Source organism: Pyricularia grisea, assembly GCF_004355905.1.
Source record: "Pyricularia grisea strain NI907 chromosome Unknown Pyricularia_grisea_NI907_Scaffold_2, whole genome shotgun sequence".
NCBI classification, from domain to species: Eukaryota; Fungi; Ascomycota; class Sordariomycetes; order Magnaporthales; family Pyriculariaceae; genus Pyricularia; species Pyricularia grisea.
This window is the reverse complement of record NW_022156717.1, coordinates 4,622,065-4,644,552: the sequence shown is the minus strand read 5'-3', so window position 1 is coordinate 4,644,552 and position 22,488 is coordinate 4,622,065. Positions and strand designations below refer to the sequence as shown.

Here is a 22,488-nt window from a genome sequence, read left to right as displayed (position 1 = left end):
TTGTCTTGAAATGTTCTTTTTTGAACTTGCTGTCGTCGCAAATTAAAATGTCCGATTATCGGAGAATCGGATTTCAGTTAGACCTCCGAACGCGGGGTATTCCTTTGAAACTGACGAAGTCGGATTGGCTGGCGCAGGGATCAGACCCTGAGGATGCTTGTTGAGGTTTCCAGATTTTGTAGGTCATGGTGGAGTTCATGCCTGCATGTACCACTACCTTCCTTCCCTGGCCTTGCAATCTTTGATGCGTTGGTCGGTAGTGCATTGTACGTACGTAGGTCAGGTGAGGTAGGTAAGGTACTCAAGAGTAGCGATACCTTGTTGGTGGCTAATGTAACTTGGGTATAGTTCGTCGGCCAAGAGCTTCATACGTGATAAACTTCCTCTAGACGTCTCGAGTACGAAGTATGATACAGAGCTCTCCTCAAGTAGACATGTGACTGATATTGAATTCGGAAGTGGCGGCGATTGTGCGTCTTTCTATTGGGGGTTCTGACTTGGATATGCTTTAATTTAATTATATACCGTGGTAGCATAACCTAAGAAGTATGTATTAGGAACGGCGGTAAATTCCGACGGATTTACATGATTACGCAAACCAACCTGCAGTCGGTGCACTTCTGGTTATTGATCCGGCAAATGGTTATTTATCTATCTACCTATACGTACATTGGGTATCTCAACACTACCTACCCACCTAAGGTACCTACCTACTCTTCACCTCAGACTCCACTATCTGATCAGTGCATATACACCAGCGGTTAGATTCAAGAGCCTCATACGAGTTAGGCTCTTAGGCTCCACCATGGCGATCTACATTCGATCATTTGTAACATTTATACTGTACCACGTAGGTTTAAATGTCCGGTAGCAAGCCCGGGTTTTACGTCCTGATGACGTGCAGCAGAGGGGATTGATTGTATACATCTCTACCTACTTACATACATGACTGCCTGCATATCAATTTTGGACTGTCGTGACAACAAAACCTTCACAACTCGTGATATAAGTAAACTCTTATCTGGGAGGGGACACCGTGTACTCATGCTAAAGCTATTCCATATCAATCCTTCCCTCTACGTTTACGTTGGTGATCCGCCTGGCCTCGAACGATTTATCAAAACGACTGCCGATATCGGAGGATCTAGAATATGGTCCCACTTTGCTGTCATGTTCTCCATACCATGGCTAAACAAAGGGGTTTACAGTATCCATCACGTGCCTCAGGGGGGAGGGGAGCAAATATACTTTCGTTCAAAGTCATGGAAAAGTGGCTGTTATTAATTGTATATCGATTCTCAATAGCGATACTTTGAAGTGACCCTATCCGGCCCAACGAGCAGTTTCAGAACCCAAACAACACACCAATTCCTCCTCCGACAACGCGCATGATATATGCCGTAAACAAGACTGCCCTGGCTGTCTAGACACCGGCCAGAATGCCTATAAACACAGCGTTCGCTGCCAGTACTAAGGATACTATATCACCTACTGTGGGACGACCCTTGGCAAGTCGCTCACGCATCGCCGACTTCTCCTTGAAAGCGGGCACAGCAACATCCCAATATTTCTTGAGCACAACCCAAGCAAACAAAAGACCCGCCATGCTCCATCCAGCCATGATCAGTCGCATTTGAGCTGGGAAGCCTTGACACTCCGCTGCCGGCTCACTTTGCGCCGGTATTTTAGGCGTTCCGCTGCAGTGACCGTCGACCTCTTTTCCTCCGGAGGGACTTTGCGTCTTGTCCTCCGTCTGAACTACTTTCTCGGGCTTGCTCGCCGGGTCTGCTATCCCCGCCTTGTTGGCGCTCGATTCTGCCGCCGCCAATAGGCGCTGATGACCCAGCAGCTTCTTCGCCGGTGATATGCCCCATAGAATTTTGGCTGCCTCCGACCGGGCCGGTGTTGAGAATGCTTGTGGGGAGGTGGATGTGGACGTGGATGGTGTTTTGGCTCGCGGGGGAGGTGGCTTGTGCTTCATAAGCGCCTCTGTCTTCTCTCTTGTGCACTGCAGCTTGCTCACCGTTGACGGCGTGCTGTGGGTCAAGGACGAGGTAGAAGTGGATGCGATCGCTGCTATCGCGAGATGGTGGTCTTGCAAGCTCGGCGGTCTTTTCATTGGCCGACTGGGCAGGGAATCCGCCTCCAAACTGTTCTTGGGCCCAGCTGCTTGTCGGCTGTATAGTAGTGTTGGCAACTTCTGCTCCCGCTCTGGACCCAAAGGAACTCGCAGGGTTCGGCCCAGGGCTCCCTGACGGCTCGCAGCCTTCAAAGGCACGCGGTGGGGTTGGTCGAACCCATTGCCAATAGTGGTGGTGGTGGATGTGCATGCAACCTGACTGAGACCTGAAGCTGATACATTCGGACTCTTGATTGTGCAGGTTTGCATCGACTTCATACTCTGCCTCTTCTCTTGTAAGCCCGTGGAGACCTTCTCCGGTGGCTGATATTCCTTTGCCGATATGTGATCTTCGGTGATGCTGTCCTTGTGACTGCCACTCTGTTGAGGCGTCTTCTCGATCTGGGTAAGTGTCGTCTGCAAATCGGACCCTGGTTTGTTTTCTTGAGGAGCGGTTCCCTTGGTGTGAGTTGCGTTGAGCTTCCGATGGCACGAATCCTTGTCGTCCGCCTTCAAATCCCTCACTATAGATTCGGTCGGCTGATGGCCCTGTTGATACGTCATTTCCGATTTGCACATAGTCGTGAAGTTGTGGCTGCTTGTATTCGAATGTGCCCTGTGGGAGACTAATGAAGCCTTCATCTCCTCTATGTGGGAGGTAACTGAACCTGGGTGGCGTGTCGATGGTGGTTGCGACAACCGGCTTGATACGTGGTCCAGTTGCTTGTTGAGAATTATCTGATGCACCTCGGGGACCTCCCTCTTCATCTGCGCTAAGGTCGCGATGCGTGACCTTTCCCGTCCCCTTCTCTGAGGTTGCTGACAGTCTAAAAAAGACCCGCCCTGATTGTCTTTTTTCTTGATTTTATTTTCAGCTGGACCTGCAGTGACTCTCGAGCGAGCCCCTTCAAGGGCTTGTTTGTGCTGCGCAGAGGCCATACCCGGTTGATCATCAGTTACATTCACGTTGCCGGACTGGCAGGCCGTATCTCCGCCCTCGGTGGCAGCAACAAGAGGAACGGTCTCATGATATTTTATGCCTGTGATCGTGTCTCTTTTGTTGCTTTCGTGATCTTTTCCAAGCTGCCTCACAGATACGATAACATCGGGTTGACCAGGAACATAGGATGGCATCCTTGGCGGTGCAGCTTTGTGTATAGTAGTTGCGTCACTACTGTCAGTGGAAGTGTTGATAGGTGTCGACTGTCCGTGCTGCCCGGGACTATCGCTGATAGATTCCATGATAACATTGTCTCGAAATCGATGGCCTTTCACCCAAAAAGGTTAGAGACTCCAATATACCTTTTAGCACTTATCAGTTTGCCAGCTCACCGGGCAGTACATATTTTCTTTCACGACCATGTTGCTGTCTCGTACGAAAGTTCATGTGATGGTTTACATCCTGTGTAATGCTCCCCGTCGATGATAGTGAGTCAAACAGCCCTGTCTCCGGGTTGAACCCCTGCGCTTTAAGGTTGTCAATGTTGGCGTGTAGCAGCTTCGGAGAAATATGTTGTTTGATCCCATGTGGAGAAGAGGATGCGGCAACGGCTTGGCCCATATTTTGATTAGATTCTCTTGATCGGTACTCGCATGCTAACGGCGACGAGACAGTAGGTGATCGTGTTGCCATGTGCCCTTTCCGGACCGGACGTTGGGTTGGGTGTGGTTGGTCCCAGGCCATTTCAGTTTTGGCTGCAAGCCTGACTGACGGATGCTGCGCATGTGTCTCTGAAGACATTTCTCGCGGGCTCTGTAGTATAGGCTCAGGTATCACCAGTGTGAGGTCATCGGGATTTACTTCTCCATCGCCAGAACCGTTTGCTGGTGGTGTTTCGATGATGAAGGAGCCCCGCTCGGTAAGCTGTCGAATCGTACCGCCCCTTTCGGGACGGTTCCCGGGCTTCAAGTTATGAACGAATTCGGCTATTGAAGATCTTCGCCTCTGATTATTAGTCATTTTGGATGACCGCTGACCCGAATCCGATTGCCTCTCCGATGCATGAGTGACTGCGGCTGGCCTGTGAAGATCACGATCCTGCGGGAATCGGAGCTTCATAGAATCAAGTACAAATCGCTGGTAACTAATGCAAGACAGTCAACTTTGAGCACAAAACCATTTATAACAGCCAAAAGGGTAAGGTAGGTGTAGGTGGTTGAAGAGTCGGCAAAGGTACTTGGTGACGGCAATAAGACATCGACAGGGTCGTGCTTGTGGTAAACCTTTTCCTGAACATATGCCATCTCTATCAGACCTTGAGGTTCGGGAAGGCACATTACGTACCCCATGACTACCTGTGCAAGATAGGGGGAATTGCCATAAAATGGTCCTTACCCTACCTACCAGGTAGGTACCTATAAGTAAGGTGGGTCGGGTATTTGTCTAAATGGCCTTGGGAGAAACATAAAACAGGGTCCAGGGTAAATAAAATAGTCCGTCCGGCTGCTCCCGCGTACGTCAACAGGAGAGAGGGTGAGCAAAGTAAGCCAACACGGTAGCCGAATAGACCAATGAAAACCGGTATTTGGGCAAAAGATTTTGTCAAATGAAATTACTATTGGGACATAAGTGGCTGTATACCCAAGCCAATATGATATGCTAGCCTCGAATCGTACACGTGCCTCAAACAATAGCTACCACCTGGATGGATATCTTTCCATATTGAACCGTCTAGCACGATCCTTGGCGAAAGGATTCGATCCTCGTACTGGGGTAAAACCAGTGTGTTGTTGTTCCGGCGCGTCGGCCGTCTCCGTAAGCTTCAGGGGGGTTTCTCTTCGCTGCATACGATCTGCAGCTTCCCGCTGCTCCATTGCCGCCATCTCGCGCGAGTTGCGGGGAGAAGCATAGCCTGCGGCGTTGTTGATCTCCTTCAGGCTTGTGGCTTTTTTGAGGGGCGAGTTGCCGTGGGTAAAGACTCCCAGACTGCCACCAAAGTTGGTTCCCGTGCTGATACCCTGCTGGTTTGCTGCTGTGGAGGTTGAGGTGGAAGAGACGGGAGTGCTAGCCAAAGCTGGCATGCTCTGGCGAGGCTGCCGTGCGGATTGCTGCTGCGTAAGCCCGAATGAATCCGAGTATCTGTTGCGAGATGCCGGCGTAACCAAGCGCGAGTTCAAGGAGACGGCTGGTGCATTCGACTTCTTGGTGACATTGTCCGGGTCGATGTGCTTCATGTAGTTGGGATTAGGGTGGGTCTGGAATCCACGTCGGATCAGAGTAGTCGCAATACCAGTCTCGACCAAATCCTCATCCCCATCCGCTGCTGTCTGAACCCCTACATCTCGCACCAAGGGATGCAGGCGCGGGTGAACATATTTGGTATCGTACTCGCGCATCACTTCCCGTTGAACAAGAGCCGCGTCTTTCTGCCTCTGGTCATTCATGCCCTGTAGCATCTGGAGCATGAGAGACAGTATGATCTGCATGACGAGAGACTTGAACACTGTCACGCTCGGCCTGTTCTCCATCGGATCCAGTGGCAAGGCAAACAGGTATACAAGCACGTGGACCGGGCTGAAGTAAATAATTCCCTGCAAGCAGGCGGGTATTGGGTCCCATACAGCAATTTCCCACACGTCCCGCGTCTTATCCGGGTGTGCTCGAGACTCGGCTGAATCTGAACCCAGGGCACCGGCCAGGAGCCGCATGGGGGATGAAGACATTGGCGAGGACTGAACTCGGACTCGGTGAGCCGAAGGCGTTCCGGGCTTTTGCTCAAGATTGGCTTCGAAGAGGCGGTAGTGGCGTTTCTGATACATCAGACTCAGTGCATTGATGATCGAGCCCAGTGCAAGAACCCAGACAACTTGTTTAGCCTGTACGAACGAAGTAAGTTAGAATCTTCTGCCGGGTTGGTCTCAAAGCGTACTTGATTCACTGGAAAAAGTCGATCTCATCATACAAACAGAGTAGCCCAATTAAACCGGGGTTCTGAGAAGACATCGTCACCAGTGATCGTTGCCCCGTAGTTGGCACGCGCAATCAGAAAAACGACGTTTGCGCCAACCGCAATCTTGGTGCCAACAGATGCAGCATCCAAGTCTCTTGTTTTGATCTCCTCCGACGCCCAGAGAAGAAAATCCGAAGGATTAAGCCAACCGGAGATGCGCTCCGAAAGAGGTCGCCGGCGAACGAGCCGTTGCCTTGGTGGCATAGTTCGATGATGCTGAAGAAAACTCTCGTTGAAAAGTCAAGGTGCTGGTTATTTGCCAGTTCTTGGCTATTATTAAATGAGAGTAACAGGACAGCCCATTTGTGGCAAGCGTCTTGACTAGTTCGAGGCGAACTGTGAGGGGAATCACAGGATTTTATCGTGGCCCGCCTGCAGTGGAAAAAAGAGAAGTGAAATGATTAAATGATTCAATCTCTTTGTTTGCATCTGAATGCGTTGTTAGGGAGCCAGCGGCTGTCATCAAAACATTCTGGACAGGGATGGTGGCCGCCTAATCCCGGCTTGTGCAGTTCTCCACTGAGAGCGGGGTGACCACCTACGACCTAGCGTCGCCCGCGAGTCGACAGTCGCAATTGAGCGTCGGCTCCGACCTCCAGGGAAGCTCTGATCTGAGGTCACCACAAGCTTTTCGTGCTCTTCCGCTACAAGGCAACGGAACGCGGCCGTCGCACACCGAAAATCTCCCTGTCGACTTTCCTAGACTGGAGACACCCAAAGAATAGCGCTCAATCAAGATAGGAGCTTCACCTCGAAGTCAAATCACCTGAACGGGCGTCCACTACAGCTTCATTGCGGATTCCTTACCGAGTTTGTTCCGAATCTTGGAAACCACATATTCAAGCCTGGAGTCGGTACACGGCCTCGACGCTCTCGCACAGGCAAGATGTCTAACAACGCGATGGCCGCGGACTCGAAGGACAGGCAGTTCCTTGCGGTTATTGGCGACGAGGTATTTAGCAGCTGGTGGCCACAAAACGTCCAAGCCTTAACTGACCCCCTATCTCCAGGATTCCGTGACAGGCCTCCTTCTTGCTGGCATTGGCGTAAGTAGACTATGCAGCCCGCGCATTTCTTTTTTTTTTTTTTTTTTTTTTTTTTTGAAACTCAGCCTCTGGATTTGGATGCTAATTTGGTACTTTCATCTGTAGCATGTAACCCCGGCACCAGACTCGCAAAAGAATTTCCTGGTTGTGGATAACAAGACCGACACCGCGGCAATCGAGGCTGCGTTCCAGAAATTTACAACTGAACGCAAAGATATCGGAATCGTGCTAATTAACCAGCATGTAAGTGAACGCCATGCATGCTACAGAATATGTGACCAGCCAATTCTGACATTGGTACAGATCGCGGACAGGATACGTCACATAGTCGATACCTACACGGCAGCCTTTCCTGCAGTTCTGGAGATCCCGAGTAAAGACCATCCTTACGACCCTGAGAAGGACAGCGTGCTCAGGCGAGTTCGCCGCTTGTTTGGAGAATAGATTTGCACTGCAATTAGTCCATATGGAGACTTGGTTTTGTCTCAAGTTCATAGATCGAAATACTGTCAAGCAATGTTATCAAATAACAATTCTCTGGCGATTGTGTCTTACAAAAAGGGCATCATCCCGGTTTTGCTGAGAACGTTAGGAAAACAAAGTTCATAATGCTATATTGGTCGCATCTGATATGACAGGATTACTCCCGTATGCTATGTCGCGCGTACTAAAAGAGCTGTCGCCAAAAAAGAACAAAAGTATGACCACGCCTAGGATAAAATGTGAAACGACAATTGGCAATCTTCCTCATGCAAGATGAGGCGGACGGCTCCAACCCGGGGACACCTTATCCGTCATTATTTACACCCAAACAATCATTCCTCCTCATTGGACCGTCGCAATTACAAGTCACCCCATGGAGTGGCAATGCTATTCCTCTCAAACCTGACTTCAGCCGTCAGGCACGAGATCTTCTTGTTGTCCTTGGTGTAGACATCGGCGAAAACGGTGTATTTGCCCTAAAGGTAGATTGCGGATCAGCTAAATGAGACCAACTCAATTGAGACCATGATAATGCGGGAGAGAAAAACTCACAGGAGGTATCTCATTGGGCAGGTCCACCGACTTGACAATGTCAAGCTTGCCCTCATCGATGGGGCAATCGAGATCAACATTCTTGATCTGCTCGCAGAGGTCGGCCTTGGTGTTGATAAGGCGAATCAGACCGTATTTGACAGACAAGTTGATGTAAGCGCCATCCTCAATTTTTTGGGTGACATCGCCGCTGGCCTTGATAACAAGACTCTCGCCGCTGTGTCAAAGGCAATTGTTAGTCCTTGGAGCCGCCAAACAATTCGATAGGGTCATGTAGCGGTGTACGTACGCCTTGGGAGGGTTGGGCGATAGGTCGACCTTGGTGATCTTGAGGATGTCATCCTTGTGTTCTCCATCGCAGAGCTTGAGAGGCGACTCGCCAGGGATTTTGTGGTCATCGTCGAGAGCGACTGGCACCTGGTCCCGCTCCTGCAGACGAAGGCCTGATGCCGATGAGAAGCCGACCGAGAGGAGGGCGACAAATGCCGTAGAGAACCTCATCGTGAGGTGCGAGGGATGGCTTCTTTGCGTCGGTAATCAATTCTGATCTCCTAGGATTCCACGAAGCTATTCTGACAAGGTGCGATGGCTGCGACGTTGAAGGTTGAGTGAGTGTAAGCAGCAGATCTGATTGATGTTGCTGAGGCGAGGATGTTTGGAGTGGCGCTAACAGTGCGGAGGTCAGGTGGAATGGAGTAGGCATCCAAACGTCATGGCATGCTGCGGGGGCAGGGGGCGCTCGACCACGTCCGTCTATCTAAAGTCCCTACCCCATTTAGCTGAATCGAGCTTTCCACGCCCACATCCTTACCCTTAAGTAGGACATGCTATTATAGGGTAAGGAGTAGGTAGGTACCCAGGCAGGTACCTAGTGGTAGGTGCCCAATTGCTAGATACCAGGAGTACCTGACCTCTACTACTTGTAGTGTATGCACACCGCAGGGTATACTTTGTTAATCAGGTCTCGCTTACCGTACCAGTACTGGTAGAACACCAACCACCATGTGAAAGCAAATCCTGTCATCGACATTCTGTGGGCGACCCTGCCTACGGCCCAGCTCCTGCCTGGCGTACGCGTCCAATCATTATAGCTCATCCCGCACGCCGAGCCGGCGCGATTGCAACCACTGGCCAATGGTGTAAAGTTTGAATCTGTAGCTATAGAGTACCGACCGGTAAATTGCCGATCGTGCGGCTTCGGCGCATCCACCTGATGGTCGCATCTACTGTATTTATTTCGTTTTAGCAGTGAACTGAACATCTACGTAATTAGACGGCACTCTGCCACTCGATTTTCAACCCAATGCCACGCGCAGTTTGTTTGCACCTAACCAGCATCACGAGTCTAATCCAGATACGGACGTGCCTAGATGCCCAAGGTAGGTACTCCGTAGGTAGGAAGGTGAGCAAGCTTTGCTTTTTTCGTACGGTAACTGTACTCCGTAGCTTTGCCAAAAAAAAAAAAAAAAAAAAAAAAAAAAAAAAAAAAAAGAGCTATCTTTCTCCGAGTAGCGCAATTTCTAAAGACGCAGAGGGAGATGAAGAAGAAAGAACTAGACTAGAGATCATTGGCAACTGTGCAGGGAAGGTCGTGGAGGAGAATCGATTGACGGACGTTGGATGCTTTCTAGCAGAGGCGTGTGTGTGAACTTCGATAACAATTATGTAGGACACAGTGCGCAACTAAGATTGTCGAATCCACCTCGCGACAGCTCCAGCTTCTAGCGCTGTTTGTTTGGCTGAGCACTCGAGTCATCATATCAACAACAGGAGCGATTAGTTTGATGGAAAGATGCCTCTCGCACTTTATGCACCTTGCTCATATATTCTGTGTAACAAAGCCAGTATGGGTTGGTTCAAAGTTGATTGGAATGAATTGAATTCTAGTGGACCTATCACAAAACGTGACGGATGCTCGGGAGATTGGTGGTGATTGCCTTCCATCATATCATCAAAGGCTTGCACATGGAAAAGGTCAGGAAATTAAACACTGAACAAGGCAGTGGAGGTGAGACAGCAAGGACAGGTAGGTAAGGTAGGTAGGTACCTTTCAGTGGTGTGCGTTGGCTGTCAAAAAGCCGCATACCTAGCTAAGGTAATCCGTCATCACCCCCGCCACGGAATCCGAGCCTCAAAAACCCGACGCCTGACATGGATTTTCTAACACCAAACAACACATCTGACGCCTACCCGGGTTTTACACCGATTTGCTAGATTCCCTATTGACGGATATGAATTTCAATCGTTTAAACAATTCCTCTTACCTTCTTCTTCGTGCAGGCACGAAGTTGCATAGTCCAGTTCACTCTCGAGGATCGTCGTCGTCATACGAGTGGCACATTTGATGCCTTTTACGTGACAAGCTGTCACTCCCTTCACTTCCCAGATTTCTTGCACTCTCTTTAAGTTGCCCTGCCCTGCCTGGTCGCCTTTGCGTCTTAAGGTCTAACAGCCAAGTTGCCCTAGTGCAGTGGCACACAGTTCAGGGCCGAAACTTTTCTATACATTTCCACGGTCCCTCAGTTTACCAACATTTCGATGGAGTTTAATTGCTTGTCCTCAAGCGTCTATCCCTTAACATTTGTGTTAACCACTGTTAACCACTTTACGCCTTCGTCAGGATCCAGCTGGTCGGCCTGGTGCACAAATCAATCATAATGTGGTGCACACTCGTCAATCATTTAACGGATAAGCAGATGCGCACTGGCCACCTGGATTGCAGGGAAGATTTAGAAGGAGTCCCCTCCTGTGTGTCCTCTGATTGGCTTGTTGATTTGGCTCTGCGCTCTCGCACACGGTCCACCTGTCTGTCTCCCTGCCTTTTCCCTTCCATGCTGCTTGTCTCTGGTCCCCAGCGAGGCCCAAGTCAGTCCGCTTTTCCTGCTTCCTTTCGCGTGCGGTCCGTCCCCTCTCCTCTGCCTGTCTACCCATCATTTCTCTTCCCACACCACCAAAACGGCTCAAGTTGAACTCGATATTTTCGCCTCGACGTTATCCTAATCGACCAGGACCGACTTTATCTTGCTTACCGGTACATTCTTGCCACCCGACCCGTTTCAAGCTGTCTTATCGTTCAAGGCGCAACTCCTTCCTCCAAACTCGTCCTTTTTCATTGTCGCCCTTGCACGTAATAAGGCCACGCACATCTTCGTCGCTAGAATCAATTCTCACCACGAGGACCGAAAGCCACAATATCTTACGGCCTCAATAACATCCGCTCACGTCGCGCGTCTCGTTCCCGCATTGTTCGTCACTACCGGTGCTCAACAAACGCTCACTTATCCACTCTCGACGCCCCTGACACGACCCACGACCCACGACGATTCTTCTCGCGACTTGACACTCAACGCGTAACTGTATCTTGTCAGAAAGCGGACGGCAAGTTCATGACAATTTAGGCCGCGAGACTCCACGGCGGCGCCAGTGTCTCGACGTGGACTCGACGCACTCGAGCGCGCTGATCGAGTCCATCGGGTCGGTCGCCCCATCACCGCACACCTTGCGCACGTCATGCCCTCTCAACCGAGAAGATAAACAGAACGCCCACCAACCCCGGGGATCGCGAGGGTTGCTATTAGATTATGACAGATAAGCTGCCGCCATTGTCAACCAAACCAGTGTCTCTGAGCCAGAGCGCGCCTCCTATCACCAACATTGTCTCAGCCAATGATGTGTCACACAAGATTGAGACTCAGGAGGAGGAGCCATATACCATCAAGTGTATATGTAGCTACTCTGGCGATGACGGAAACACAATCTTCTGCGAGACTTGCGACACATGGCAGCACATCGAGTGCTTCTATCCCGACAACGTTCAAGACGCGCTGAGCGAAGGGTTTGCGCACTCGTGTGCTGACTGCAAGCCTCGACCTCTTGATCGGCAAAAAGCAGTTGAACATCAAAAATCCCGCCTCGACAGCTTGATGGTACTCGACACGATATCCGACAAGAAACCGAAGAGGCCACCCTCTAAAAGCCACAAGAAGAAACCCAAACCGAACGACCTTCAAATCAACGGACACAACCCAACAGAACCAACCAAGCATACCTCTGCACACGATCCTCCTCCACCTAAAAAGTCTAAAACATCTCATAAATCAAATCCTTCCGTTAGTTCTCAGGCCCCAAAGCGCAGCCCTCCCCATGGCTCAACCCGTGCCACCTCGAATACCCATCCACCCAGTCCCGTTACCACACCACCCGAGCTACCTCAAGATTTCGAGATACACAATTACTCTCCTGGATTTCTGGCCTCTCACAACCAGAAAGACGCCGATACTGTTCAGACAAACTCTTTCGCTAGCCTGAACATCTCAAATACGATGTCTCTCTGGCTCCGCGAACCAGCGAAGCTACGACAGGAGACGGGCCAGGAATTCAGCGATGTTTTCCAGACACTTCCCCCCAACATTGACACAGTGAAGAGGCCACTACGTCTGGAAGTGAAACAACTTTCACTGGGCCGAGACACCGTCGCGCGCTGGCAATATTTGGTAACTCCTACCGCAGTGGCGAAGGATGTGCCATTAATTGAACTGAACGGTTCGATTGGCTTCCAAAAGGATTACTGTGCCGATAAACACAATCGCTGGGATGAATTTAGCTCACCTTTACCTTTTGTTTTCTTCCACGAGATGCTGCCTCTTTACATCGACACAAGGCAAGAGGGTTCCCGCGCACGCTACGTTCGACGAAGTTGCAAGCCCAACGCAGTACTGGACACGTTTCTCTCTGGAGGTTCGGAGTATCACTTTTGGCTCGTCAGTGATCGCTCCATTGCAGCCAACGAGCAAATCACTATAGCATGGGACTTTAGGTTTCCGAATCCGCAGAAAGCTCGACTTCTTCATCTCTTAGGACTAGGTGACGACGACAACGGGCCTCATGAAAAGCAAGAAATGGACGAGACGGAGTACCGATCACTCTCTGCCTGGATGCACCTGATGTTGTCCGAATATGGCGGTTGCGCTTGCGAGCTCGGCAGTAACTGCGCATTCGTTCTCTTCCATCGCAGCTATCACGCCAGAATGCAAGGCAAAACAAACAAAAAGAAGTCGAGGAAGAGCAAAACCCATGCCGTCTCACCAACCAGCACTGGCCACGCCACCAATAGTAGAGCAGCTAGCGAAGGGCACTTCGAGGATGTGGCTGACGCCGATGCGGCATCTGCATCGGGTTCTTCGCGAAGCAAACCGCCCAGTCGAGATTTGACACCAGCTCAGTCAACACCCGCACCTCGCCAAGGTTCTTTCGATACTCTTGGAATTCTGACGGAGCCAACAGATCGGGACAAAAGGAAGGTTGCGATGGTGGAAGACTCGTTTCGCAGGATGGAGCAGACGCAACCGCCACGCAAGAAGAAGCGTGTCTCGGACGGATCATCATCTGCAACAAGCACCTCGAAGCCAAAGACGAAGTCGACAAATGCACAGTCCAATGGCGTTCAATACTTTGATGCTGGGACATCAAGAAGCAAATCGGGCTCGCCAACGGGTGCTGTCTCCCCTGGCACATCAAATTCAAGCAAGCCATCGGGCGTAAGGCACGGTGTTCAGCCAAGCAAGCCCCACGCCCGACCCCGATCTCCCCCTCGCTACTGCAACGCGAGCGTGCAGACTGAGCCTGTTCGAGGAGAGTGGTACAGCGAGCCTCCTGCGCCGGCCCTTAGGCCAAGGCGAAGCATAATATCTTTGTCCAAAAGGCTATTGGAGAACAGGCACAGGACAAGGCAAGAAGACGAGAAACGGAAGAAGCGGCAATCTATCGATTCCCAAAGTGGTCCATCCGATACCGTATCCGTCGAGTCTCCTACAGAACCAATTAACGCTACCGTCGTACCCGAAATTCCTGACGGCGTGTCCAGCGAGGTGTCGGCTGACGAGCCAACGGTTGACGTATCAATGCCCGACGCACCTGTTTCGCCCACATCAGTCAGGCCAACAACATCAGGGTCAAGTCTCAGTATCGAAGGTCCGGATACCGTGGTGACTAGCAGAAAACCGTCGATTCCCGAATTGAGGGTTCAAATGCCTCCGCCATCAATATTACCCAGCTGTGCACCAGCCAACGTGGCCACCATCACACCGCTATCTTCGCTTGGCTCTGTTGTACAATCACCTTTCTCGAGCACTACGTTGCAAAGTCCTGCTGCATTGAACTCCACCAGTGCGAACGCAGCAAACCCAAGTCCAATAAAGAAGAAGCTGAGTCTCAGCGACTATACCAAGAGTCGGAAGGCAGCAGCTGGACGCCCTCCAATAGGGAACACGCTTAAGGCCTCGACACCTGGTGGGGACGAGCCACGCTCTGCGACGAGCCTGGATGCAACCTCGGCACCTGATTCGCCATTGACTGAACGGGCTTTGGAGACTCTAGCACCATCGCCAGAAGTTGCTGTTAGCGCAGCCGGGATATGAGCATTAACTTTCACGTTGCCTTCAGTACCTATTATCTCGGTATAGCACCGGGCTGCATTTTTGATATGTATGCTTTTTGACTGCTCATACGCTGTGATTACATTCCCGTTATATTTTTTTTTTTTTTTTTTTTTTTTTTTTTTGTGGGAGAAGATATGGTGTATGAATGGTGCCGGGGTTTGAGATCTATTGTCTACCTATTCTGTTAAGTTCGGCTGCCCGGTCTTGATTCACGATCTCCAGTCACAGACGTTTTCTTCTCTTTTGTCGTTTTTTTCTTCTTGATTTTTTCTTCTCTCTCTTCGTGTTTCTTTGTGCTTTTTATTAGATACCGGGCAGCAGCACATTAGTCGAGTGCTATCTTGCCAGTTTTTATTCATTATGTGGGCGGTTTTTGGGGGGGTTCTATCGGTATTTAATGACTCCTGGATGAAGCCTAAAAAAGGAGACATCCTGCCTTCTTGTCAGGTACTGGCCGTAGTAGAGATGGCTAGCATTATGTTGTACTGTTAGAGACTGGGGGTGTCGGGCGACGACAGCCAAAAAGTTGGAGTATATAAAGCTCCCTAGGGATTGATCACCAACCCTTTGTAATATGACATGAAGAAGATGTGAGCTGATACATACCACTTGACGTGTTGATGACTCTCGGCAAAAGGTTCGTGATTGTGAGGAATGATTGTGATGCACGATTGCTCGCTTTGAAGAACCATAGCTCGTAGGGAATTTCATTTGAACAATGTACAAGACGTTGGAACGTCTTGAGCATATGTACCAGCATACGGAGATCAGGAACAAAAAAAAAAAAAGCCCTCATAAAATTACATTCCAATGTATTAACATCCATCGACTACCCCGGACACCTGTACCTATGACGCAAGCAAGCGTGCGATTTGCCCCCAAGTTATATCCTCTCCTGCCCGAACACTGCAATTACTGCCTCAGATACTCCAGTTGTCCTCCTTAAATACAACCAGGGCGAGACGGTGCCGGACAAACAGGCCAAACAGGCCAGCGACAGCCTGAACGACGGTCAATTCAGTGGCAAGGCGGCGCTCCGTCAAGGGTCCGCGCCAGACCAGCCACAAGTTGATGATTGTCATGTTGGTCGTCTCGATGAAGCGACCGTCGGCATCCTCAGTCAGGCGTATGAGACGGAAGCGAGCGAGGAGCCTCATGGCGGCGGCGATTGGGGTTCGAGGCTGGCGCTCGGGGGTCCAGGGAGTCACCGAGGGCTCCATGAGGCCGGTGCGGGCGTGGAAGCGCGGCATGCGGTGGCGAGGGCACGGGACAAGGCCGAAGATCTGAGGTGCCGAGTAGACAAAGTTGAAGATTTGCGGGACGAGCAGCAGGATAAGCGTCTTGCTGAAGTGACCGAGGATGCTCACAACGACAAAGACCATACCAGCGAAGTAACAGTACGTGTCGCCGACGAATACGCGGGCCGGGTACCAGTTATGATATAGCAGGGCGATGCTGACGCCGACAAAGGGGAGAAGGAAGTATAGCGAGAATAGATGGCTGTCAGTCGCGGGGTGGGGGTACGACGTAGAGAGGTAAAGGCAATCGTTTAGGATGATGAGGAGAGCGATCACCAGGGATTGAGAGACTTCGATGCCGTTGATGCCGGCGAAGATATTGATGCTATTCGGACTGAAGATGGCGATGGCAGTCATGTATATGTAGTAAAGAGGCCCCAGGTGTAACAGCTCACCAAGGTATGGCTGTAGAGGGATTGGGACCACGACCGAGGTGACGCCGAAGTCAACAAAGTAGACGACCAGGATTGGGATGGCGGCAAACGCTGGAATGAAGAACTTGTGCCTCCATCGTATATCAAAGAGGTCGTCACCAATGCCCAGAAGTGTGATTGACTGCAGAGATATAACCGCAGACAGAAAAGATGCGAGCTGTATGTATTCGTTAGCAGGGCTGAGCGAGCAGATGGATAGATTATGGATTCAGAAATGAGGCCGGAATAGCTATAAAGCGGCGGCCATCCATGCATGCTATCAACGTATAGTAGCAACGCCAGGTAGGTAGGTAGGTAGGTAGGTACGTAGGTAGGTACGTAGGTACGTAGGAACGCACCTTGTTGTGAGGAAATCGGTGAAGAAACCGACCCTCTTGAACATGCTCAATGTGGAGCACGACATCACGGTTGCCGCCTCCACTTGTCGCCGCAACAATATCCTTGTAAAACGGGAATGGAATGAAGACGATCATCATCAAGAGGTACACGATGGCGCAGACGGCCCCCATACACTCGGGTATCTCTCTCCTTTGAACCTTGCTCAGATCCGCACCCTTGATGCCGGCTTTCATGAAGGTTGGTCCCAGCCAGCGGATCATGGAGAAGCTCGCTGCAAAAGCGATGCCACTCAGGGCAAGAGAAGCCACCAGCGGCTCGCCATCACCCTGGAATGTGTTTGCAAGGATGGCAACACATGCTGCAGAGAGCGAGAGTAGGCTGAAGGTTTCTGTTGTCGAAAGCTCACTGCCGACGGCCATGTTTGGCGACTCCACGTCGACCAGGCGGGAGAGTTTAGGATGAGACTCTTGGCGGACAATGCTGCAGATGATTTGCTTTTCTGTGGCACCCCTAGAAAGATAATAGTATCCTGGTTCTGGTTCTGGGCATGTATGCAGCAGATTTCCAATGTCTTTATTTGGAGCAGCGAGATGGTAAATGAGACCACAGCATACTAGAGCGACTCAATCTGACTTGAACTTTGATGTGAGAAATGAGTGACACGAAAAGAAAGAAGGACAGGCAGGTTTGGTAAAACGGAGAGAGAAAAAAAAAAAAAAAAAAAAAAAAAAAAACACCTGTCAAAATTACGGCGAGACGGAAAAATGAAGGCAACTGGATTGATGTACAAGAAGCGAACCCAAGACGGCAAGGCAAACGAGGAACGTACACCTCGAGCTTTCTGTAACTCGAGTGGACCAGGGACAGGACACGATGCAACTCGACTTGCGACGACTTCAAAGCCAGTCCGGTCCGCTCACGACGGCAAGCAAACACTTAGATTTCCACACTGCGGGGCGCGCTCGCTGTTTGCCTGTTTGTGCAAGCTCCTGCAGGGGGTGGGAGCGCTGTCTCGATGCGGAAGAAGGCTAATAATCTAATGAGCCACGTAATCGAACCCTAACCCAGTCTAAAACTGAACAAGCTTACTAATTACTTCTTATACAGTACAGGATACCCGAACCCGGTCGGTCGGTCTGTCTATCTAGGTTATGACATCGAGGAAGATGACGTCGCAATGATTTGATTCCACACGCCTCTCTCTCTCTCTCTCTTTGTGTGTGTGTGTGTGTGTGTGTGTGTGTGTGCATACTGGTGGGTTGATACATAGAATGGGTACCATGCCTTTATGTGTGCGCGCTTTTTACAGCAAAAGAAACGAAAGCACCAACAGCCCAAAAACCCCCCAAACCAGGTTTTTCTCATCAAACATGGGAACTCAGACGTCATGACGATCTCCGCCACCCCCGTCAATCCCATAATTCAGGCGACGGCCTGGCCGCATACAAAACCAATATTGATCATGTCTGGAGAGTATACACACATCACTTTTAGGGTATTCATATCCTGTCCCCAAACATAACCATCAATCAACCCTAATCTGTAACCAGCAGGACGGCAATAAAGTTGAATAAAAAAATAAGAAATAAAACATTCATTTATATTAAAACACCAACCAACAACGCAAACAAAAGACCAAAACAATGTCGACCGCCACAGAAGACCAGGTAAAGTCCGAGGCTCAAGGCAAGGACGTACCCGAGGAGGAGGTCAAGGAGGTCGTCGAGATTGCCAAGAAGGCCCGGATCGCCCAGCAGGCCGCAGACACCTTCAAGGACCTGGCCACAAAGGCGCTGGACCCGGCTGAGCGAGAAAAGTACCTGCGCGAGGCGCACGCCAAGGAGGTCGAGGCCCACGGTCACAGCAAAAAGGCGCGCTTCCTGGCCAGCGGCTGGGGTCAGGGCGCCATGGCCGGCGGAGGCATGGGTGCCGCCCTCGGAGGAGGTCTAGGCACCGTCGTCGGTACCCTCGTGGGTGGTATCGTCTCCATACCCACCAGCGCTCTTGGAGCCCTCGGCGGCACCGCGGCCGGTGCCATCAAGGGCCCCTTTGTCAAGCTGCCTGGCATGGGCAGCAGCGACAAGGACAAGGCTGGCGCTGAAGGGGAGGTAAAAGAGGGCGAGGAAGGCGAGGAGGGATTCTCTGAGGAGGACGAGGCTGGTCACCAGGCCGTCCTCAAAGCGGCCGAACAGGCCGAAGAGCTGGAGAAATCAGAGGAAAAGAAAGACCAAAGTATGGACACACCCACTTTCCCAGAGAAAACCCATCATGTTTCCTCCCAACCCTCCCGAAACCCTAAGTTGAAATTCAAGAGCTCCCATATGGCAACCGAGATTCAGTCCAAAAGCTCGATGAAATTGAGTCTTGGCCTGTCCATTTTGGGAGCTATGGCTGTCTTTTACATCACACAGCTAGCGCTTCAACATTTTACAAAAAGTTCTTCCACATCTTGAACAAGAGCTAACAGATTTTGCTCCGAGCACGTATAGGCTGAAAAGGGTTGAACAGTCATTCGAGGCGGTGGGATACTCATTATCGGAAGTAACCTGACCATATTCACACTTTGGCACTGAGAGTCAGCGATGTCATTGAATACCATTGTTTAGTATATGTACGTGGCTTAATATTAATAGTTCAATGATGCCAGTTTCGCGGTCCCCTAGAATTGAGCTCTCAACTTGGACACTTGAATGAAAACAGGAACTGGCTTGAAGTTCCCTCTCTGCAACCTTGAGCGCATATCAAGATGTAGAACCTAATGCGGGAATCCTGCCTTGCCGAGGGATATGGGTGATGAGATCATTGGCGGCGAGGGTATGTAGTGATTTCAGGAAGAAAAGTGCTTCCTGATGGGTATCTCGTATTTGATTTCATGACCATGCTCATGCTCATGCTATTCGATAGACTTCCAAAGTTTGGAATAATTTTAAGCCCGATGAGGCTCGGTCCACTTCTTCAAGAAAGAAACAGTCACATGCAGTGATCCGCAGTAATGGGTGACGATAGCTGACCCAGGATATGGGTCTCCGTCGGGTTTGAAGGCTACCGTGTGCCCTCGCAAGACTGGCACATCAAAGTTGGCCGTGGATACGCTACGAGCTTTTGTAAGCTTGTGCAGTCCCACAGGCACTGGCTCAAACATCGTCTTTTCATTCCCGTCTCGGACCGGATGTGAATTTCAATGGACTTGCTCCTGTGGAGTTGGATACTTGGCTTTGAAATCCGCCTTGACAGCTTACCTCACCTTTCTCTGCTTCCGACTTGGCTTCGAATTGCGGCTAGAAAGGGATTTTGGTCGGCCTGCATCATCGTCACCGTCTCCAGCACCAGTGATGGCTACACCGCCGGCTTCAGCGGCATCATCATCACTGTCGTCCTCGCTAGAAGCGTCTAGTTGTATGTACTGTTCGGGGGCAGAAGCCTTCTCCGGTTCTGAAGGTGTCGCATCTGGCTCGCTGTCAGATCCAAATCCTTCAAACTCATCATCGCCCGACACTTCATCGTCTTCCGAGTCATCCGATGTTGGGCTTGGGGCACCCATAGACGTGTCGGCAACACTTTCGGCATCATCGCGCTTTCGTTTCAAAGGCATCTCGCCGAGTCGGCCCTCCCGGCCATCAATACCCTCAGCATCGCCCTCCAGTGCAGGTGGCGGTGTAAACCACGGTATCTTTCCCCTCAAAAAGTCATTCAACACCATGCGTGCAACACCGTCCACGTCAGGTTCGCCCGCTTTGAGCAGTCTACCTCCTTTGCGAGCCAAAAGCTCAAGGAAGTGGATGTGATCCTTCCAGCCGGAAAGGTCATATGTGCGCTCCATGTGTCGCAACTTCGTCTTGGCGAGCACCGCAGGTATGTATTGCTCAGGGTTCTCGACCTTTTCGGTCCTTACCGCGCCACGAAGCAGAAGATCCTGTGGCGAGGCATCGTTGCTAGGGGGCACGATTCCAGGACAATCGATGAGGTACATCCTCTTCGTGAGGGTGATGTACTGCCACACTTTCGTCTCTCCAGGGATCGGCGCTACGGTGGCCACCTTCTTGCCGCGCAATGCGTTGATGAGACTGCTCTTGCCCGTGTTGGGATACCCTATAATGCCGACGGAAACTTGTTTCCTGTTTGATAACAAGCCCGAAAACTGCCTGAGAAGTCCAAGCAGTGAGCCTTTGCCAAACGGATTTGTGATGGAACTCCTGAATGCTGCCGTAGGGTATTCTTTGGAGAGGACTCGGATCCAGGAAGCCTGTCGACATGTTAGCTGAAAGCCCTTCCAAACAACAAATGGGTTGAGAAGTCTCAAACACAAGCGACAATGATAGATGTATGAGCCATAACTAAGAAATTCCGCAATCATGAGTTGCCCCGAGGGACGCGCAGATTTCAACTCAAAATGGACCAATACCGACTCTCATGACAGATCACCAAGACGGGATACTGTCGACCCCTAGCCCGAAGACCAGAGGCAGGCGAGAGCGGAATTCAATATTCCCAATGTATAACGGAACAGACCACATTGTGCAATGCGCAAGACATGCAGTAGGTGTACCTGACTAAGACATTGGGGAAGGATGATGCGCTGTGTGGAGGATGGAAAGGCGGCGGGAAGAATCAGGTTGATACTCACAACAACTGATGTTGGAAGGAGATCCACTTTGTTTAACACCATAATGAGCTTGACATGTGGCTTCTCCTTCCTCAGGTACTCCTCAACTGCTCGACACCTCGTCCCGAGGGGATCCCTGGCGTCGAGGACGTGTATTATAACGTCCGAGCTGTCGATTGTACGATACAACTCGTTCCAGATACGCTTGGACTGCCCCTTGGTGAAGACGGCTTCCTTGGCGATCGAAACTGAAGCCTCGTCCTCCTCATCCCCAGGTGTGCCGGATGCGCCACTGAGGAGTCTGATCTGATCTTGCCTCTCTTTGTAGGTGTCTAAGCTCTTGTCGGTATCCTCTGCTAGGTCGTTGATGGAGTTGACGGAGAGTTTGACTCTCTTGCGCTGCGCCTTGGGACCAAACGTTGTGGAAAATGGCGTCGTCTCAAGAGTCATCTTTGCTTGATGTTTCTTCAGGCCATTGACTTCTGAGCCGTCCCTGATGAGCGACATGGGAAGCTTGTTGCTCTGTGAATGAAGAACGAGACCAGTTAGTCAATAAAGCGCTTACAAGGTATCTCGAGGTTGAAACCAGTGATAACATACCTTCAACAGGACTTTGTAAGGGTCCTTCTCCGTCTCAGCCACAGCTTCCCTGAAAGACGCGAGGGTGTCCTGGCTGATAACTCTGGTGTTTGTGAACCATTTTCGGTTGGGCTCGATGACGGCCGTCGGCACATCCTTGCTCTGATAAGAAGCAGCCTTGGTGATGACACCATCTGCGTTGCGCTGAGCCTTGCCCTCTTTAAGGACGTTGAGTTGCTTCACTCTTTTGGCCGTCCTGTAAAAGTTCTCGCCCTTGGTGCGGACATTGGCCATGCCATCGGAACTTGTGCCCTTGCGAACCCGCAGGTTTGCCTCCTGTTGATTAAAATGTTTATTAGTCTCTCAAAGTTTAGAAAACAGGATTTACTTTGTGATTGCTCGTACCTTCTTTCTAGTCCCCATTTTGCTGGTGTTTGTGTAGGAAGAAAAGAAGGAAGGAAGCTGTCCGTGAGGGAAATGGAGCTGATTATGAAGGTTGATTGGAACTAGACTGGCAAAACCGAAACTTTTTTTTTTATCGCGCTCGACCCCACCCTTGGAGCTGTCGACATTCACCGCCCGAGAGCCCCGCTATTACGCGATCAGTCAGCCAATAGTAACGCGTCGGTCACACGACGACCAAAATGC

At 50.7% G+C, this 22,488-nt stretch overlaps 9 protein-coding genes across 9 annotated transcripts; 4 read left to right on the top strand and 5 right to left on the bottom strand.

Moving 5' to 3' along the window:
- Positions 1-73: 73 nt before the first annotated feature.
- Positions 74-369, bottom strand: PgNI_03947 (uncharacterized protein; the record flags this gene model as incomplete). Its single annotated transcript, XM_031123999.1, has 2 exons — positions 74-239; positions 302-369. 2 exons carry the CDS (start codon positions 367-369, stop codon positions 74-76), a joined length of 234 nt encoding a protein of 77 aa, XP_030984537.1.
- Positions 370-1,423: 1,054 nt separating this feature from the next.
- On the bottom strand, positions 1,424-6,436 carry PgNI_03946 (uncharacterized protein; the record flags this gene model as incomplete). Its single annotated transcript, XM_031123998.1, has 6 exons — positions 6,022-6,436; positions 4,829-5,935; positions 4,404-4,414; positions 3,452-4,203; positions 3,061-3,387; positions 1,424-2,892 (listed from the first exon to the last, which is right to left on the bottom strand). The coding sequence occupies exons 1-6, from the start codon at positions 6,271-6,273 to the stop codon at positions 1,424-1,426; spliced, it is 3,918 nt and encodes a 1,305-aa protein (XP_030984538.1). The 5' UTR covers positions 6,274-6,436.
- A 234-nt stretch (positions 6,437-6,670) lies between these two features.
- On the top strand, positions 6,671-8,894 carry PgNI_03944 (uncharacterized protein). Its single transcript, XM_031123996.1, has 6 exons — positions 6,671-7,021; positions 7,080-7,115; positions 7,221-7,358; positions 7,419-8,080; positions 8,153-8,367; positions 8,440-8,894. The coding sequence occupies exons 1-4, from the start codon at positions 6,956-6,958 to the stop codon at positions 7,557-7,559; spliced, it is 381 nt and encodes a 126-aa protein (XP_030984540.1). The 5' UTR covers positions 6,671-6,955; the 3' UTR covers positions 7,560-8,080; positions 8,153-8,367; positions 8,440-8,894.
- Positions 7,958-8,651, bottom strand: PgNI_03945 (uncharacterized protein; the record flags this gene model as incomplete). The annotated part of the gene is made up of 3 exons (XM_031123997.1): positions 7,958-8,074; positions 8,151-8,367; positions 8,440-8,651. The coding sequence occupies 3 exons, from the start codon at positions 8,649-8,651 to the stop codon at positions 7,958-7,960; spliced, it is 546 nt and encodes a 181-aa protein (XP_030984539.1).
- A 576-nt stretch (positions 8,895-9,470) lies between the features above and the next one.
- On the top strand, positions 9,471-10,194 carry PgNI_03943 (uncharacterized protein; the record flags this gene model as incomplete). Its single annotated transcript, XM_031123995.1, has 2 exons — positions 9,471-9,529; positions 9,820-10,194. Coding segments are annotated over 2 exons (270 nt in total), but the record flags the coding sequence as incomplete, so codon positions are not given.
- A 1,537-nt stretch (positions 10,195-11,731) lies between these two features.
- On the top strand, positions 11,732-14,566 carry PgNI_03942 (uncharacterized protein; the record flags this gene model as incomplete). The annotated part of the gene is made up of 1 exon (XM_031123994.1): positions 11,732-14,566. One exon carries the CDS (start codon positions 11,732-11,734, stop codon positions 14,564-14,566), a length of 2,835 nt encoding a protein of 944 aa, XP_030983450.1.
- Positions 14,567-15,281: 715 nt separating this feature from the next.
- PgNI_03941 (uncharacterized protein) lies at positions 15,282-17,348 on the bottom strand. Its single transcript, XM_031123993.1, has 2 exons — positions 16,658-17,348; positions 15,282-16,476 (listed from the first exon to the last, which is right to left on the bottom strand). The coding sequence occupies exons 1-2, from the start codon at positions 17,075-17,077 to the stop codon at positions 15,508-15,510; spliced, it is 1,389 nt and encodes a 462-aa protein (XP_030983451.1). The 5' UTR covers positions 17,078-17,348; the 3' UTR covers positions 15,282-15,507.
- Positions 17,349-17,819: 471 nt separating this feature from the next.
- Positions 17,820-22,312, bottom strand: PgNI_03939 (uncharacterized protein). The gene is made up of 5 exons (XM_031123991.1): positions 22,246-22,312; positions 21,862-22,176; positions 21,283-21,783; positions 19,148-20,901; positions 17,820-18,890 (listed from the first exon to the last, which is right to left on the bottom strand). The coding sequence occupies exons 1-4, from the start codon at positions 22,261-22,263 to the stop codon at positions 19,894-19,896; spliced, it is 1,842 nt and encodes a 613-aa protein (XP_030983386.1). The 5' UTR covers positions 22,264-22,312; the 3' UTR covers positions 17,820-18,890; positions 19,148-19,893.
- On the top strand, positions 18,302-19,152 carry PgNI_03940 (uncharacterized protein; the record flags this gene model as incomplete). The annotated part of the gene is made up of 2 exons (XM_031123992.1): positions 18,302-18,890; positions 19,148-19,152. 2 exons carry the CDS (start codon positions 18,302-18,304, stop codon positions 19,150-19,152), a joined length of 594 nt encoding a protein of 197 aa, XP_030984536.1.
- Positions 22,313-22,488: the final 176 nt, after the last annotated feature.